Here is an 18,479-nt window from a genome sequence, read left to right as displayed (position 1 = left end):
CAGCAGCCTCAGAAATCCCCTGTATCTGGACAAAATAAGTACATATTTAGAATTCTTTCCTAACTTAGAAAAAAGCAAATGCTATTGCCCTTCCATTTTACCTCACTTCCCTACCTACCTACAAGCTGCTTCGTATTGTGTAATTGGTGTTAAAGTCACAAACGTGGACTCTGATGGACTTGCTTGATGCCAGTGGAAAAACACAAGCTAATGGAACTTGTGTGGCACTCACAACACACACCTGCTCACACCTCTGCTAGACGGGGTTTGTCCAGTGGTGAACAAGGAATAAAAGTGTCCACCCCAAGGCCAGAAGGTTTGGGGTTGAATCCTGACTCCAACGTATGTTGGTGATGAGACTTTGCCAAGTTACTTAACCTTTCAGGGCCTCTATAAAATGAGGATAATAATAATTCCTATCTCATAAGTTTGTTGTAAGGATTCACAGAGAGAACACATGTAAATCACTTCGGAGAGTGCCCAGGACACTGAGTTTAGAGAACGTTAGCTTTTGTCCTCATGTACTGGCTTCACTGGTCCACAGAGACGACACACTCATTCGTGACATACTTGTTAAACATATGTGATGTTCAAGGCTTTTGTGTGAATGTGAATAAAGATACAAAATACTCCTACTAAAAAGACCCTTACAGAAGAGTCACAGTCCTCTGTTTAGGAAGACAAGGACGGGATTGTCACTTCTGGGCAGGGGCTGAGTGTGTGTGCGTGGTAAGACCCGGAGAGGGGCACTGTTGAGGACTGAGTATCCTTCCTAAGTATGATCCTGGGCACAACACTTTACTTCTCTCAGCCCCAGTGTCCTAATCTCTCCAATGAGGAGGTGGACAGAGTGGTCTTGAACTTTCCTAGGAGTTCTAGATTATCTCTATGAGATTATCCCAGGAACCAAAAAGACATGGGCCCTAGCCATTAGTGTTTTTTTTTTTTTTTAATATTTTATTCATTTATTTGACACAGAGAGAGATCACAAGTAGGCAGAGCAGCAGGCGGGGGGAGGGGGGAAGCAGGCTCCCCGCAGAGAGCAGAGAGCCTGATCCCAAGACCCTGAGATCATGACCTGCGCTGAAGGCAGAGGCTTAACCCACTGAGCCAACAAGGTGCCCCGCCATTAGTGTTTAAAATCCAACAGAGAGAAAGCACAAACTGACGTGGCAAAGGAAGACTGTGAGCCCAAACAGAAAGGAAAATGGAGCTCATGCTGTTGTCTTCACCATCAGTGTTTGATAGAGAAATTGTCAGGAGACCAAGTACGTCAGACATGGTTGGAAAAGATAAAACTGACTGGGGGGCTCAGTCAGTTAAGCATCTGCCTCTGGCTCAGGTCGTGATCCTGGGGTCCTGGGACTGAGTCTCCCATGGTCTCCCTGCTCGGCAGAGAACCTGCTTCTCCCTCTTCCTGCCGCTGCCCTTGCCTGCTTTCTCTCTCTCACGTGCATGTTCTCTGTCACTCTCAAATAAATAAATTAAATTTTTTTTAAAGTTTGTTTTTTTTTTTTAAAGGAGGAATGGAAAAGGAAGGGCTAGATGAGGTATTTAGTGTTCAAGGGGGACAAATTACCTTAGGACACATATCATCATTGCCCAGTCAATGTCGAAAGAGATGATGTGAATTAGAAAACAAATACCATTTATCGGTTACTTTCTATGTACTAAGTACCCTCTTACTCTCTTTTGATAAGTTAGCCCATGCCATCTTCACAACACTCTATGATGAAGATGTTCTCATTGCCATTTAAAGATGAGGACATTAATATATTGAGAGATTTAACTACTTGTTCACAGTCAGCAGACTATGAACTGGCAAGGTGGGGATTAGAACCAATGTAAATATGAGTACATTCAGGGAATTACTGCCTTTGAACATGAATTCACACACACACACACACACACACACACACACACGCAATGTAATGGGGCATCAGCTGAGGATGACTTTGGAATAAAATGTTATCATGTAGGGACACCTGGGTGGCTCAGTGGGTTAAAGCCTCTGCCTTTGGCTCAGGTCATGATCTCAAGGTCCTGGGATCAAGCCCCGCATCGGGCTCTCTGCTCAGCAGGGAGCCTGCTTTCCCCCCCTCTCTGTCTGTCAAATAAAGAAATAAAATCTTTAAAAAATTTTTAAAAATAAAATGTTATCATGTAAAAAGCAAGAATAATTCTAGGTTGCAGTCCAGAGCCACGTTAAAAAGATGGCCTTCAGAGTCTAAGTCTACAGTCTAAATCTGGTTCTAAATTTAGGAATTTTCAGAATGTGCCATGTGTCGATTCCCCGGATATATATTTCATTAAATAACTGAAAGTAAAACCCTGGCTTGTTTTGTTTTGTTTTGTTTGTTTAGTTATAAAAAAAAAAGCTAAAAAAAAAGAAAGAAAGAAAGGAAAAAACTGACTCCAAGTCACTCCCAGAATACAGAGACAAAAGAACAATAGCCTGGAAAGCAAAGCAAAACTAAAGACATGTTTAGAGCACACAAAAGCTACCTTCTTAGAAGTAGCCTGAAATGGGTGGAGAAAATTACCATTCAAAATCAGAACACTGGGCCTTTTCAATGAAGCTCCGCAACAGTTTCGGGGGGCCAGGGTGGGGACTAGGTATTAATTATGTTATTGGCCTCTTTCCATTCTGCCAAACAAGTATGTTGTGGGGCAGAAGAAATCATTTCTGTAAGCATCTATGACAGTCCAGGGTTAAATTGGTAGATCAACATGTCATTTACGTGTCATTTCTAACATACCCACACTTAATTCTCAACTCAAAAAACCTCTTTAAAAAAAAAATAGGCAGGAAAAGGAGACTTTTACAAGGTCACTGTCTTACCTTCAAATCACCACACCCAATTTCAATTTAGTCCTTCAAATCTGAAAAAGCTACTTTTATTCCCGAATTTGGAGAATATAGACGGTCCCATTCTGAACCTGTGATTGCTTTCAGCACACTACTATTATAGAATAGTCAGATTTTTGTTAAGGCATAAGAGGCAAATATGGAAAGAGCTTTAGGTGGTTAAAAAAAAAAAATGGAAAGAACATCTCAGTGGGAACAAAATCCCCATGAAAGTTGAAACAGATTCCTTTTCTTACTAAGGAGCCTTAAAAATAATCAACATGTTGACACTTTTATTAGGTAAGTTTCATCATAAGACTATTTTATGAACATTAACTACTAATACCCCGTTGCCTCTGTGGGGAGAAGTAGTTCCATTTTTCTTATTAGGGAAATCCTAGTGTTTGGTGGAAAATGGATTGGAAATCCATTTGTCTCCTATCTGGAATTTCCAATCTCTAGTCCTCTACATCAGCTGTCTGAGACCACACTAGACTTTTAATGTTGTCAGCCAAAATAAATATAGCAAGTTATAATATATTGAAAGAAAATGATAATGCAAACCCCTACAATAAATAGTCTAAGAGAAACATACATTCCCCAGGTGGTAAGTTACCAAAATCAACAGGGACAGAAAAATCTTTAGGATGACAAGAAGAAGAGAAAATATTCTTTACATTCTGTTAAGAAATGATGGGGGAAAAAAAGAGAGAGAAGATCTCTAAAAAAAATACTTGGAAGATCATGCTAATTAGAAAATATTTAACAGCTCGAGTTCTTTTAGATTTAACTGAAGTAAAACCAAACTGAGTTCCTATTTCATCAGCTAAATCATGACTGCAATTTTACAAACATTGACAAAATAAAGATAACTTACACCGACCAGAAGAATGTCCCAGCTTTCACCCCTTGCTTGATGGCTGTAATCCATAGCTAATGAGGAAAATATAAGAGGCTTATAAAATGTTCTGAGTTTTGGTCAAAGAAGTTTTTAAAATATATTAGGTCAGATATCTTATACTTTACCCACATCCCACCATAAATTTCACATTATTTGTAATCATTCACTTTTCACATCTGGAAGTCAGAATCATTATTTTCATAAATGCCATTTAATACATTCTCTGCAAAAGCTTTCAAAAACTCTTCTGTGATCCTAGTGGCATTTTTAACTCTTATTTCATCTCAAAAGTCTCTCTGTACCTGTCTTTTCTGATCATTGTTTTGAACATTTCACTTATAGGACGGAATTCTGCTCATCAAAGGACCCAGGAGTGGACCATATGTTTCCTGTACTATTGAAAGCCAACAGAGGAAAACCCCAATGGTACACAGATGCCAGAATCTTGGAACTTAGTTTCGTCTTGTTTTAAACAAGGTGAATGAAAATGACGAAAAGAAAAAAAAAAAAAAGCTATTTTTTATCCTGGATTTTCTCATGTATCTTTTATTTAGCCTTTCAATAAATAGAATTTAAGGAATAAGCTCCTGGGATAAGTTAGGGGAACCAAGCATTTCATTGAGGCTTTTAAAATATTCTTTCCAGCACATGTTGTAGGGCACAGAAGATTCAGTGGTTAAGAACCTGAGCTCTGCAACCAGATCACTGGGTTTTAAGCCTTGCCTCTGTCACTTACCAATGGTGCAGTCCTCCAGTGAGTTCCTTAAGCTCTCTGGGCTTTGGTTTCTTTAAAATGTAGATAGTATTACCAAGCACGTGGGATTATTCTAAGCTTTAATGAGTTAATACTTTTAAAGTCCTTAAAGCAGTGTCTTAGCATTTGGTGACCGCTGGATCGATTTTAATCTTAATTATGATGCAATGGAAAGAAATATAATCCACTTATTCTAGGAACATTAAAAACAGCTTAGGATGGCCAGTGTCCCACTGAACTTAAGTGTGTACAAAGAACCTTCCCTCCACTCCTCAGGAGGCAAGCAGGAAATGTAGCTGCTTTGTTATAAGACCCAAGCAGAAATGGTCTAGGAATTGCAGCAAGCCCCTTTTCAGGTTTCCTTGTATCCAAACTTCCAGAGGGTCTTACAGACTCCAGGGGAAACCTCTGGGGTTTGAGGAAAGGGGAAAATTGGGAGGTGTGGTGTTTCCATGAAGTTCTATGTCTTCAGAAGAGTCTGAGACATCCGGCCTTGGGGAATTCTGCAGATTCCCAAACCCCTGAGGAAGGACTGAAGATCTCCAGCCTGGCAGAATCATAGCTCTTGCAGTTGACAAGTAAGGGATGAGCAGGAGAGCTTGGAGAACTCTCAGACTGGAGGAGGTGTGAGCTGCCTTGGGATCACCAGCATGGGGGAGGTGGTACCCTCATCCCATAGGGATGGGTCATAGCGATAAGGATCTCTGATAGCTCTGACTGCCCTTCCAGACTTTAGTTAAGAGCATCCGTCTGCTTTACAGACAAACTCTGACATGCTGGTCCACAGGCCAACCAGGATTCAAAATTCATTTAGTTTCAACCAGAATTCATTCATTTTTTTTCCCCTTGGTGATCATGTTTTTGAAAGGGTTAGGAAAAAAAAGATGCCCTTTAGTTTATGAATTTTTGAGTTATCTGCAAGCCAACTTATTTTGGGAGTGGAAGAATCCTTGGTCATTATTTCTTAATCTCAAAATCTGGGCAGGGTTCTCTTTTGAATGTCTTCTACACTTGAAGATGCCATCATGCAGATCTCCCATTTTCCATACACGGTAAATTCTTTGTTTCAGCTAACTCTTCAGAGAGGTCAATTAGTACAACATCATGTCCCCAAACAAAGAGCATCGGGAATATTCCAGTTTATTGATCTATATATCTCCGTGTGTTTTCTCATCGATTTCTATAGTAGTCACAGTTTCTTCCACAGTTCCCAGTATCATATTTAAATGTTGATCATAAGAATGTAATCTGCCTCAAATTTCTCTGTCCTTTCTCATTTCCATATGAATTCGTTCATCTAGACCAAGCCTGGTGATACCCAAGGACTCTTCTAGAGTGTAGGTAGTTTGCTGCTGGTCCACGTGGTCTACCAAGTTTCAAACCTTGTGCTCTATCCCACCTCTGGCAAGAGAACACGAGCCCGTCCCCTACCCACCCCAACTGCCTCTGGAAACTGAGAAAATGCAATGTCAGGGAAGTAGAAAGAATTTTGCCATGCACCCTTTTGCTTTGTAGAGTTTGCATTGGTCATTTGAGACTGGGGCAGATCTTCTGGGGGGAGGCATAAGCTGGGCCCATAAGGAAAGGTCATGTCCAGGCCTGGGCACATCCATTCTTTCTCATTGGCAGCAACCCTACCATCAAGATTCAGTCAAAACTAAGTGCTGGGCATCCACCAAGTGACTCAAAACCACATCAGATCCCAGAGAGACCATTTCACACACACACACACACACACACACACACACACACATATATAAAGAGAGAGAGAGAGAGAGAGAGGAGGATAAGGAGGAGTTCAGAAGGACAGAGAGAATTTCAGCCAGACTCCCATCTCAGCTTGAAGCCCTCACCTGCCTTCTGGATCCCACGACCCTGAGATCATGACCTGAGCTAAATCAAAAGTCAGATGCTTAACGAATTGAGTCACCCAGGTGCCCCAACCAGTTTCTTACATTAAATGATCTATTTCCAAACTTACTTTAATTTCAGAGACTCACGCTAGTGTTTTCCTATCCAAACAACTGCATACAAAATCCAGTGCCTTCATATTTACAAAGAAGTTGTACTAGGCATTATCCTGCAGTTGCGAAATATAAGATTAATCTGGGGTTTTCTAACGGAAATTTTTTAATGCAATTTTGCCAAATCATGAGCTCGCACTTTCAAAAGTTATGTTGTAGAATTATGCTGATGTTGGCATTATCTGGGCAACAGGAAGCCCCATGGGTAACCTTTAGCTCAGCAATGCACAAGGAAAAGAGCACCAGAAGGATTTTTGCAATGGTATAAGGAAAGAGCACGGGAAGAGAGAGTGGCAGAAGGGAATATGCTAGAATGTTCCCAAGGGTAAAGTTAGGGTCATATGCCCTTTATACTTTTGTGCACTTCCCCAGATTTTTACAGTGACAATTAACATCTTTGTAATTAGAAAAAAAAAAAAGGTCAACTGTAAGAAGCAAGCAAACCATGAAGACAATTAAATGGTAATTGTTTATTTATATACAATTGTTTACATATCTAATTTTATGTGTGTGTGTGTGTGTGTGTGTGTGTATTTTCTTTTTTTAATTTAATTTAATTTTTTTTTCTGGAGCACCTGGATGGCTCAATTGGTTGAGCGTCTGACTCTTGATTTTGGCCAGGTCATGATCTCAGAGTCCTGGGATTGAATCCATGGCAGGCTCAGTGATCAGCAGGGAGTCTGCTTGAGGATTCTTTCTCCCTCTCCCTCTGCTCATCTCCCCAGCCCCCTAACACTCTGTCTCTCTCAAATAAATAAATAAATCATTTTTAAAAAATTTATTTCTTCTCAAAAAAAAAGGAAGCAAAAACATTCTTCCTGCTTTTTTTTTTTTTAAAGATTTTATTTATTTATTTGACAGAGAAAGATCACAAGTAGGCAGAGAGGCAGGCAGAGAGAGAGAGAGGAGGAGGAAGCAGGCTCCCTGCTGAGCAGAGAGCCCGATGCAGGACTCAATCCCAGGACCCTGAGATCATGACCTGAGCCGAAGGCAGCGGCTTAACCCACTGAGCCACCCAGGCGCCCTCTTCCTGCTTTTTGGTACAAATAATATTGGCCATATTTTCCAAAAGAAAAGTAGGAGCATGGTCAGAAAAGCGCAAAAAGTGAACAAATGAAAGAATATTTAAAATTTTAAAACATTTAAAAACCTCAAACAAAGGGATCCTCGTGGTAATGCAGCCATTCTGTCAGGGTTTAGCAAATGGTGGGAGATTGAAGCATGATATTCTTAAGTTAAATCAGATCATAAGTAGCTCTAAAAGCTCCTTTGTAGGTCATATGTATATATTATATTTCTGAACACAGAAATTAATTCTAGTAATTACAGAGGAAAAAAGTCACTAAAATGTTGTTTTAAAAAAAAAATTGAAACTGAGCTTCTGGGGCTATTAGAGAAAGAGAGAGAGAAGTTTCAAGTTCCTTGTTAATTCAGAGAAAAGGGAATCAGTATTTCTCTGAATTTGAATGAATATAAATTTCCCCCAAGACTGGTAAAATAGCACAACAAAAATAACCTGACAGGACACTGGTTTGGTTTCCCCACCTTTAATGCCAATAATTCTCCATTGCTCTGCTTTATCTAGAGGCAGTTTTCAACATTTATGTCTTAGTTACGACATTTTGAAGAGGGAACAAGTAGGAAAATTTTTGCACCTACTTGATAGGTTATTAGGAATTTTTTTTAAAAAATGCTTTCTCATTGGAATCAGAGGATTTAAATGTGAAATCCAACACATGATCACATTAAATTAAATGTGAATAGGAGAAGGGGAGAAGTTTTGAAAAACAAAATAAGCAAAGAAGTTTTTCAAAGACAGGAGCTACTATTGTAGTGTTTCTGGCAGTTCTTCGCAGGGAAGTTATTACTTTGCATTCAAAAGCACGGAGCCAGGATGAATGGAATTCCGGGAGACCAGAGAGATGGCTGGGGCTGTAGTCTGCTGTAGGAAATCACTTACTGAGATTCAGATCAGAACAAGCTACCATATGAGGACTGGGGTTGCAGCAGAGCAGACTGTGGGCCCGTGTGGCTCTTTGGAAGTGCTCAGGGCCTGAAGACAGTGACTGATAAACTACAAGGAAAAAGTACAGGCAAACATGCCTCAGATATGGTCCAGTTCAAGTTCAATCCAGGACACAGTAGTGGGGCCCCTGAATGCATCAGGCTGTGGATTACAGCTTGAAAATAAAGAGATTGTACCCCCATGGGGTCCAAAGTCTATATTTCAAAAATATATGGTCAAATTTATGACAGAAATAATGTGAAAACCCAAAAGAGGGTCCCTGAGCTTAGCCAGGGCTGGAGGAGCTTAGCGACCACCTGGGGACAGATATTTCAACTGAAATTTGAAAGATAACTAGGAGTCTAGGAGCAAAGCGGCTAAGTGAGCTTAGAGACCCCTCAGTGCAGAGCAAAGTCCAACTTAAGTACCTTAGGATACAGTAAAAAGAGCGGGAGAGAAGCCCAGATTTATAGCAATCTATAGGAAAGAAACAACAGAATAAGTAAAAAGTAAAATTTTCCTGAAAAGACAGCAAAACCTCCCACTAGCAGGATAATGAAATAGGCAGGAAGAGAGGTAAACAGTGACTGGCCCTTTCCATCAAGCTAACCCTTTAGGGCCGGAATTTCACGCCTGCTCTAATGTCATCCTGCTTCTCTTTGCCATCGTTCTAGCATTTTCCCACTACAGTAATTCACGAGGGTGGTCTCCGGACCAACTCACTGCGTGACCGCTGCTGGCAGACGCAGCAGCAGACCAAGCCTCTCGAGGAGTGGTAAGAAAGCACCTGCTCTTCCTGGACACGCCTTGCTCTAGAAACTGTGGCTTCAGAGGACTTGCATTGTTGGAGGTGGGGGGTGTTGGACTTCTCAAATCCCCATCTTTTGTGGAGTTGGAGTCTCGTAGGGAGTCTCATTCATTGTCCACTTTGCTGAGTCTGGATTTAAACCAAACGGGGAATTTCCCACTGAGATATCTTCGGTAATTGCAGGAGTAGAGCGGAGAGATTTTTCAAAGAAATGAACACGCTTAAGGAATTTCAGTAAAAGTATGGAGCGTGCTGTCGTAATCAGAACCGAGTATAATTTTAAAGCAATGACAACAACAAAAAGAATCCCATTAAAATATGTATGAGAACTGTAGCATCATAAAGTGAATGACAACTTTTAGTAGCCCATTGTGAGGACTAACAGATTAAAAGCAGACCTGAGTTGGCTAAAATGGCTATATCTGGGCTACCAAAAAAAAGGGGGGGGAGGGGTGAAATTAAATTAAAGAAATTATTTTTGGAAGCCTAATGTAAGATTCAAATTTTCAGATGCATGATATACGAATGCCTCACCCCATCTATTAAATTTTAAAGTAGGATTAGAGTGGTTCTTATTTACCATTTACTCTGACTCCTTTCTTATTTAGCCAAATGTCTTTCATGGTTTCATCATTCAGTAAAAATAAACTGAGTTTAATTTCATTACCTAAGATTTTTATAAATATTTTCTCAACCCCAGTTATTTTTTTCCACTGGTGATTTTGGGAAATGCAGAAGCCTCTGAGAGGATAGGGTAAATGCCTGAGAAACATTTATTAAGGCTCATCTCTTCTTCTAATATTTCTAGTTTCTTATATTCTTATTCTATAGTTCCTTACAGTTTCTGTCACTATATTCTTTGTATATGCTTAATTTCAATAATAAATAGGTGTTTAAATTATAGCTACTATGTTCCTTGAAATTTTTATGGTGTCCCCTTTGTTCAAGAAGATAGAAGTACAAATCAAGAAGAAGACCGAAGTACAGATTCCACTGTAAGTCGTTGTCAACACTAGGAAAACACTAAACTTGGTCAAATCTGTCAACATTGAGAATCAGGAAAGAGGCAAACAGAATTGAAAATGACTTCATCCCATTGGGCACCTTAGCAGCATTCCCTCTGCTCTGTTTCTGCAGAAGTTAGTGAAGGTGTGGACGGATCTTCTGAGCCACGCCAACCCAGAGAGAAAGTAATGTCAACACTTGGGTAAGGTGATCCAATTTGATAAAATTCCTATTGCTCTCTATCTCCTGTGTGGTTCCTCAGGCAACTTCGTTTCCATGACAAAACGAATATAAAAAACCAATGAGCAATACTTGACAGAACTCTCATGTTAATAATTTTATTTACACATAAAATGTTCCTCTACCGTAAACTTTGTGAAATCCACCCTGTAAACCAATTTCACTAAGCTCACAGCTCAGGTCATCACAGACTTCTGGGAGTCCAGCCTGAACAAAGACAGCAGAATCAGAACCTCTACTATAAAGAAACACTTCTACAGACATACAAGGAGTCTTCCAATACTTTTTTTTTTTTTTAAATGAGAAGCCTATGTTTAGCTTTGCATACGGTTTTGTTAGGCATGCATCTATTTTTGTAATCATGAATGACCTTTAATCAAAGCAATACCATTTTTTTCTGACTTTTTGTTCTCTAGCTTGCCCGCAGATTGGAGCAAAGATTTCTGGGTATGGAACTGTTCAAGGATGGTAGATTCACGGACGTGTGCAGACAATGGCCATCTGCATGTCATGGCCGATACACAGGGTCTCAGCCCTCTGTCCTAACCAGAGATCCAGGAGGTCGTGGCCTCCAGTCAGAGTTGACATAAGGTGGGACCATTTGCTGTCTTTCTTCTACATGTTTTTCATTGGCTGTGTATACTGGGCTGTGTTCCTGTGGGGATCTTGGCCCTTTTACCCTGGGGCGTGTGCCCTTGGTTCAATTCTGCACATTCAACAACCTTGTCTCACGTTGCCCATTTGCTCATATCTGACCAAATCAAGTTGCCTAACCTCGCGTACAGTCATAGGAAAAATATGATGTAGAAAGCCACCTACATCCTTTTTTTACTTTCTGCCTATCCATTAGATCCGAAGTAAACAGGATGAGTTCTTTCAAAGTATTAATTTGCTGGTCCAAAATGAAGATAGGGTTCCACTTACATGTAACTTCCAAGAATTTCAAAAAATGGATTAAACAAAAGAATTCAAGAATTTCCAGTGGGTTCATTGAGCTCCTTCTTATCAGCAAGTTTCTCTGTCTCTGTTCATATGGTACCTGGGCCAAAATTTTGGAGTAGTCCTAATCATTCACTTCTCTTTTTCATCATACCCCTAAATCTAGCAAATCAGTAAGATCTGACTATATATTCCTTTCTCAAAATGCCTCTGAAATTTGCCTTTCTGTCACCATTTCCATCACCAGCATCTAATGAAGACATTTATCCCCTGGCACATTTATAATCATAACCTCACCTACACATACACACACATATATAGAGACATACATGGACAAAGAAATATACACATTATTTACACATATATATAGGTATTCTGTGCACAGATATATATACACAACACTAAAGGGCAGAAACATTGCCAAGTCTGAGGAAATTATATGCATCTTTTATGCAGGTAAAAATTTGGGGATGAAATGGTTCAGTGCACAGACACACACACAAAATGCAGAACTTACTGGTTGACCTCCCCACCATCTGTGATTGAACTTCTCTCGTCCTCGAAGGTGGAAAGTGGCATCAAATACAGGATCATACATTGAATTGCCAACAATTCCATGTGATTCTGGATACAGTCCCTTTGTGTAAAAGAACATTTATTGTTAAACTACCAATATGATAATCTGTACATATGAGTTTTATCATATATTTTCTTATCATAGGAAGTTTTATAGCAATGTTTAATTTCCAAATTTATATAAGATACATGTAGACTCTGTGTGTGTCTGAGAAAACATGAATGTTGTCTTATTAATCATAAGCGATCTGAGAGACTTAACATGATGATAAGAAAGTTAATATTTGGGGTTTTTTAACTGTTGCGATTTAGTAAGATGCCAAGAACTTTTATTGCAATAAGTTAACCTGCAGATTGAAATTTACTTATGTGCCTCCAAAGAAGCTTCTATTTATAAATACACTTTTCCTTTTCCCTAAGTTCTACTTCTACCTCAGAACCCCTCGAATTCATCATAATAACAAAATAAATAAACAAATTGTGTTTTTAAAGAAGAAAACAGGGTAGGGCTGGGAGTATCTGAAAACGAAAACAAAGAGCCCCAAAGTCAATATTTTTATTTGAAAACCCAGAAAATAAACAACAGATCCTGTGGTATCTGACAGAAGCTTAATGTATGTGTTCAAACAGAACGGTACCTGAAAAAAAGTTTTCAGTTTTGAAGTGACCGTGAGGTTCGGTCTCCGACAAAGCTGTAAAAGACACTTACCGTGAACAGCTCAGGCAGACAAGATAGAAAACAGATTTTCTTGGACCACCGAGAAACATGTTTTTTTTTTTTTTAAATCTCCCTTTAAGTCATTTCAGGATGAAATCTACACCCACACCCTTTGAATCTACATCCTTTGAAAAAATACTTAGGAGGCACCCTGGTGGCTCAGGCAGTTAAGTGTGTGCCCTTGGCTCAGGTAATGATCTCGGGGTCCTGGGATGGAGCCCCATATGGGGACCTCCCTCCCTGCTCAGCAGGGAGTCTGTTTTTCTCTCTCCCTCTTCCCTTCCCCACCCCGCTCTTGTGCTCTCTCTCTCTCAAATAAATAAATAAATAAAATTAAAATTTTTTTTAAAAAAGAAAGAAAAGAGAGAAAAAATACTTACAGTGGCCAAAGTGTATAAGTTAGGGAAAGTTTTTGTGGGGTACACGGGTCTCATGTAGGGAGAGTGTGTGCCGCAAGACCCTAGGGACAGAATTTCAGACATTAGGACAAGAGACCCAACAGGAGTCACTTCACGTATGGGACTCCACTTCAGAAACCCCCAAAGACTTGAGTTGCAATCACTTCTGAATTTCAAATAATAGACTACATCTACTTGTCCAGAGCTCTCAAAGGTCATAGCTGAGCATGCACTGGGCAGATCATGGATACTGACGAGAATACAGTATGAAAAGGACTTACGTAGCTTTTCAATGTTAGGCATGACCTTGCTGCCTTTCTTCATATATGATGCACGGAAACCATCCACCGAAAAGATGATTAACGGAGGGCGAACAAACCTTCAAGAATAACATATTAAGCTTTAGAAAACATCCCGCTACAAAGTTTCCATTGTGCCTTCTCATTCTGCACAACTGAGACCAGGAGATTCCAAGATGAAACTTCAAGTGAGGCTATTGGTTAAGGCCTGGGCTGCCAGCCACAGGGCATTTGTGATGACCAAAGTCCAGAGTTAAGTGACCAAGGTCATAAAATGGCCAGGGAAGGGACTGGACTCTAGATTTCCCTTGCTGCCTCTCACACTGCAAACAAGGTTTTTCACACCGTATAAAGTTGTTTTATTTGCCTGGAATAGGTGTTCTCCCATTTGCTACCCATAAAACTCCTATTCATTCCTTAAAACCCACCTCAAGGTTTTCTTTTCTATAACATTAGCTGCTCACACTTCTGAATTCCTTTAAGATATTAATTCATACCTCTTTTTTCATTCACATACATACTACATTACTTTGATGCATAGTTTATGTCTTATCCATCTTTCTATTTCATAGACCTTTAGTAGGGCTTCAATAAATGCTTATCAAATACATGAATGAATGAATGAGTAAATGAGCATGAAATTTATAGCAGTGGTACTCTTGTTCCTAAAACTTATAGAAGAATTCTTTTAGGTTTAATCAGAAAATAACTTTAAAAATAATCAAAATTGATGAAGACCTTTAAAAAGCTCATCAATAAAGGACCAGACAATTCATTTAACTAGAGCAGGATCTGATCAAATAGGTCCTCTGTTATAGTCTGAGGCCAGTCAGACTTGAGAATACTAAACTGCAGGAAAACATTTTTTCCTGATATTTGACTTGAGTTTATTGAAGCCACATAACAAATAAGGCGTATTTCAGATGCGTCACAGATAAAGCACATAGAATGATACTATCGAAGAGTTCATTATAGTTGTGACTATTCTCCATTAACAGGGCTTCTACTGCGAGACTGCTTTGTCCCCCAAAATAACTGAACACATGTTAAACAGTCAGAAACGACGGCCATTCCATTCAGAAAGTCCAAAGAGGTACAAGTGGCTCATTAAAGCCAAAGGAGGAGATGAAAATCAAGACAATATCGAAATACTCGGATTTTGCATCGCAGGCTATGCTGCCGAGAAAAAAAAATCCACTTGAACAAATACATTCATGATAACACACTTGTTGATAATTTATTTTCTGCCAGGCATTTTAAGAGTCCATGAATTTTCAGCAGTTTTCTGGAAGACGTAGTAAGTATCTCACACCGGTCGCCCTTGAGCTGTGGGGGTCACTCAAGCCTGGCTACACCCCAGCGATCAGTAGTTGTCAAGTTCCTGCAGCATCCAGTAGGAGTTACCAGCTTGGATGATATTTTTTAGAAGTTCTGTAGTCCTCCCCAGCCCCCTGCCCAAAAAGGCAGAAGCAGCCTTCCCAGAAAAAAACAAAAACAAAAACAAAAAACAAAAAAAACTCCAAAAAAAAAAAAAAAAAGAACACCAAAAAATAAATAACAAATAACAAATCAATGCCAGAAATGTATCTTTCCTTCTCTGGTGGTATTTACATACACTTTGTAAAATCTTCAGCTACGGTGAAGTATAGAGATATTCAGTCTTTAATATGTGCAGAGGCAATAGAAGAAAAGGTTTTAAAAAGTCCCTACTTTGGGGCTCAGTGGTTAAACCTCTGCCTTCAGCTCAGGTCATGATCCCAGCATCCTGGGATCGAGCCCTGCGTCAGGCTCTCTGCTCAGCAAGGAAACTGCTTCTCCCTTTTCCTCTGCTCCTCCCCCTCTCTCAAATAAATAAATGAAATCTTAAAAAAAAAAAAAAATAAAAGTGCACTACTTTAAGATGTGCATTCTAGCTTTCAATGAATTAATCACTTACAAGTACTTGAGTATAAGTTTACCTGTACAAGATGATCGTAGCTTTTACATTGTTTGTCACCATTTACCTATCTGCATCCTGGGATGTTTTATCAACTAATATGTAAAACTTCATCATGTTTATAAAAGGCACTTACCCTGCAGGGCATTCTGGGGTCTTTATCTCCTCACAGTTGTCATCTACCCAGTGTGTCTCTCCTATAAGGGAAAGTGGGTAAATTCACTTGTGAATCTCATGGTCAATGCCAGCCACAGCCCTAAAGACCGCAACCCCAGGCCCCGTCCGTGTCTTGCTGGATACTCCTTGCTTATGGAACACCATCTAAACAGAAACTCTGAAATAAAGTCCAGTGTTGGTTTGGCTTACTAAAGTACACCCATACATAATGGAAAAGCTAATATTTAATAGCCCCAAGTGGTGTTTATGCGAGCCTTCTGAGTCTAAATGGTTTGTAGATAAAAACACCAGTGGCGTCAGTGAACAAAATTTCATGTTTGTTTCCCTCCAGAAATAAACTCTTTGGTCATTAGATGGAACATTCTTTTCTCCACCACTGAACATCTCAGAGCCATAGAAACTATGGCACAACTTCCCTTCAGTTGCGGGGAAAGGCTTAGAATACTCAGGAATGATAGATTGGAAGATTGCAAGAGAAAGATGATTTGCCACTGGATCAGCGTTCAGCCCGTGAATTTAGGAAAAAAAAAATCAATGCTCTTTCAATTTTCTCTTCCTCCAAGGTCTAAGAGCTTTCCTGAGTTACCCTGTCAAGAATGGAGAACAGAAAAGAGTTCAGGTTTAAAACTAAAGAAACATTAACAACGAGGCTTCCTTAGGAGAAAATGATAATTATCAAAAAGCATTTGCTTTAAATGTCCCCTAAGGCAAATAAACATCACGTATTTTGACCATCAGAAATCGGAAATCGCCCTGGTCAATAAGAATCTGACGCCTGACGGCTGGGTAGGTTAGTAACATGCTCCTTAAACTGGGGAGAGTTTTACCACATATCTAGTAACCCAGGGTTCTTACAAAAGTACTACAACTAGAAGTTTTAACCAGCAAAATCCAATGTTGAATGGTTCAATGACCAGCGACACCTAGGACTTTTTCTGGTCTTTTCTCTTCTAATAGCCTCTGTGGTTTATTGTTACATTTACTACATGGGGAGGGGGAATAAGTGTCTCAGTTGATTTTATGCTTTATCAAAAGTTACAATAACTGTTTGGGCAGGGGAAAGTTTCCAAATTCAGGATTTATGGAATACCTTCCCGCCACAAACTGAACACGAAACACATTCAGAACGGATTTGCTTTTTTCCTGAAATCTTTTCACAGAAACTCTTCTTAAATGTTCCATGGCACAGCTAGGAAGAAGGACTTAATTTTGACAATAAAGTGACTTGCAAAGTTTACATAAAGATTCTCGGATCTTTCCATTAACCTCTGTAATTGGGTGCTATGGTAACTTCAAATCCTTAGAGACAGAAACATCATCTTTTACACTTTTGTTAGTTCACCGACTGGTATTTACTATTAGAATAAAACCATCATAGTCCACAATCGACCATACCAAGAGAACAGATATGCGTGCAGAGCTTTGGGGTACAAAAGGAACTGTGCATGACCCGACCCTCTTTACCAGCTGGTATACACATCTTCAGGCTGCTGCTAGTGCCTCAGTTTATAGCTTACATCCAATGGGTACAAAAGCCATGTTCCCCCCGCCTCAAAGGGTAAGAACGCTATTATTTACCTTCCAGACCTTGCAGTAAATCACACCAAGGTGAGACTTCCCCTAAAACCACATCCTTGCTGGCTGCCCCCTGCCCTGACCTCTTTCTTGCTCCCTTACGTGGTTTTCCCACAGAGCATTCCCTCAATACATTCCACGCATGGAATTCCATCTCAGGCTCTGCTTTCAGACAACCTGATCTAAGTCCAAGACAGGAACTTTAGTAAACTCTTCATTATTAGGATTCTACCACATTCTGGAATTGGGGGCGATTTCCTTGTTATTTCAGATTCGTGAAATGCAGGGAAGCAAAACCAAGAAAAAAGCATGAGAAATTTAAAAACCCAACCCCTTCCCTCCTTCCAAACCCATATCCAAGGTGTTATAGCCCCAAATCCAAGACTCCTTGGAGCATCTCCAGTTTTTAATCTTTTAAAGCTCTAGCCAACCCACGGAAACATGTACCTTTGCAAACCACTTGGTAATTAGTACAGCAGTCTCCCCTGGCCAGGCAGTCTTCCGAGCAGTGACAAGCATTGTCTTCGTTTCTTACTTCTCCGCATCTGTCCTTAGTACACTCCCAGCCGCCCGCTGAAATCGGCACAATAAAACACTGTCACTGCTTCTCACAAACCAAATGAAAGAGGCCACAATTGCTCACAAGTGTTGCCAACAAAAAGAGCTAAAAATCCCACATCATTTAATCTGCTTGTGAAATTAGAGTTGGCCTGAGGCCTAGATGATATTTGGAGGACTTACAAATAGGTTGAATTCCTATTTTTCAAATCAGAGTACGAAGCCAAACATAATTGGGCTCCTTTGGAAAAATGGAACCCTTACCATTTGTACACTGTACTAAAAAAAAAAAAAAAAAAAAAAAAAACAGGAAAATGTATGGTATGTAAGGTTTGTGCTGGGTGTTTCCACCATCTTAGGCAGAGTAATTACAGCTGGGCTCTTTTATTTCCCAAAGTAGCTTTGCTTGACATTAATGAGCTTGAGTTAATTACAAACAATAGTGCAACCAAATCTTCTCCTGCTCTAAGTTGCAGCTGGAGGGTCCAGTTCTAAACAGAGAGCTGTAGAGTTTTGTTTTTTTTTTTTTTTAAGATTTTATTTATTTATTTGACAGAGAGAGATCACAAGTAGGCAGAGAGGCAGGCAGAGAGAGAGGAGGAAGCAGGCTCCCTGCTGAGCAGAGAGCCCGATGCGGGACTCGATCCCAGGACCCTGAGATCATGACCTGAGCCGAAGGCAGCGGCTTAGCCCAGTGAGCCACCCAGGTGCCCAGATG

At 39.9% G+C, this 18,479-nt stretch overlaps 1 protein-coding gene across 5 annotated transcripts in view; it reads right to left on the bottom strand.

Annotated features, from left to right (window-relative positions):
* ENPP2 (ectonucleotide pyrophosphatase/phosphodiesterase 2) overlaps positions 1-18,479 on the bottom strand; it is a 107,235-nt gene that overhangs the window by 46,972 nt on the left and 41,784 nt on the right. For all 5 annotated transcript variants that reach the window (XM_044245042.1, XM_044245045.1, XM_044245043.1 and 2 more), the window contains exons 4-9: positions 17,651-17,776; positions 15,588-15,648; positions 13,498-13,595; positions 13,199-13,278; positions 12,042-12,161; positions 3,726-3,781 (exon numbers count right to left, since the gene is read on the bottom strand). In XM_044245042.1, coding sequence (XP_044100977.1) covers positions 3,726-3,781; positions 12,042-12,161; positions 13,199-13,278; positions 13,498-13,595; positions 15,588-15,648; positions 17,651-17,776 — 541 coding nt within the window. The remainder of the gene's footprint in view (positions 1-3,725; positions 3,782-12,041; positions 12,162-13,198; positions 13,279-13,497; positions 13,596-15,587; positions 15,649-17,650; positions 17,777-18,479) is intronic.

Source organism: Neovison vison, chromosome 4 (assembly GCF_020171115.1).
Source record: "Neovison vison isolate M4711 chromosome 4, ASM_NN_V1, whole genome shotgun sequence".
NCBI classification, from domain to species: domain Eukaryota; kingdom Metazoa; phylum Chordata; class Mammalia; order Carnivora; family Mustelidae; genus Neogale; species Neogale vison.
The sequence above is the reverse complement of the archived record's forward strand: the minus strand, read 5'-3'. Positions and strand labels throughout refer to the sequence as shown.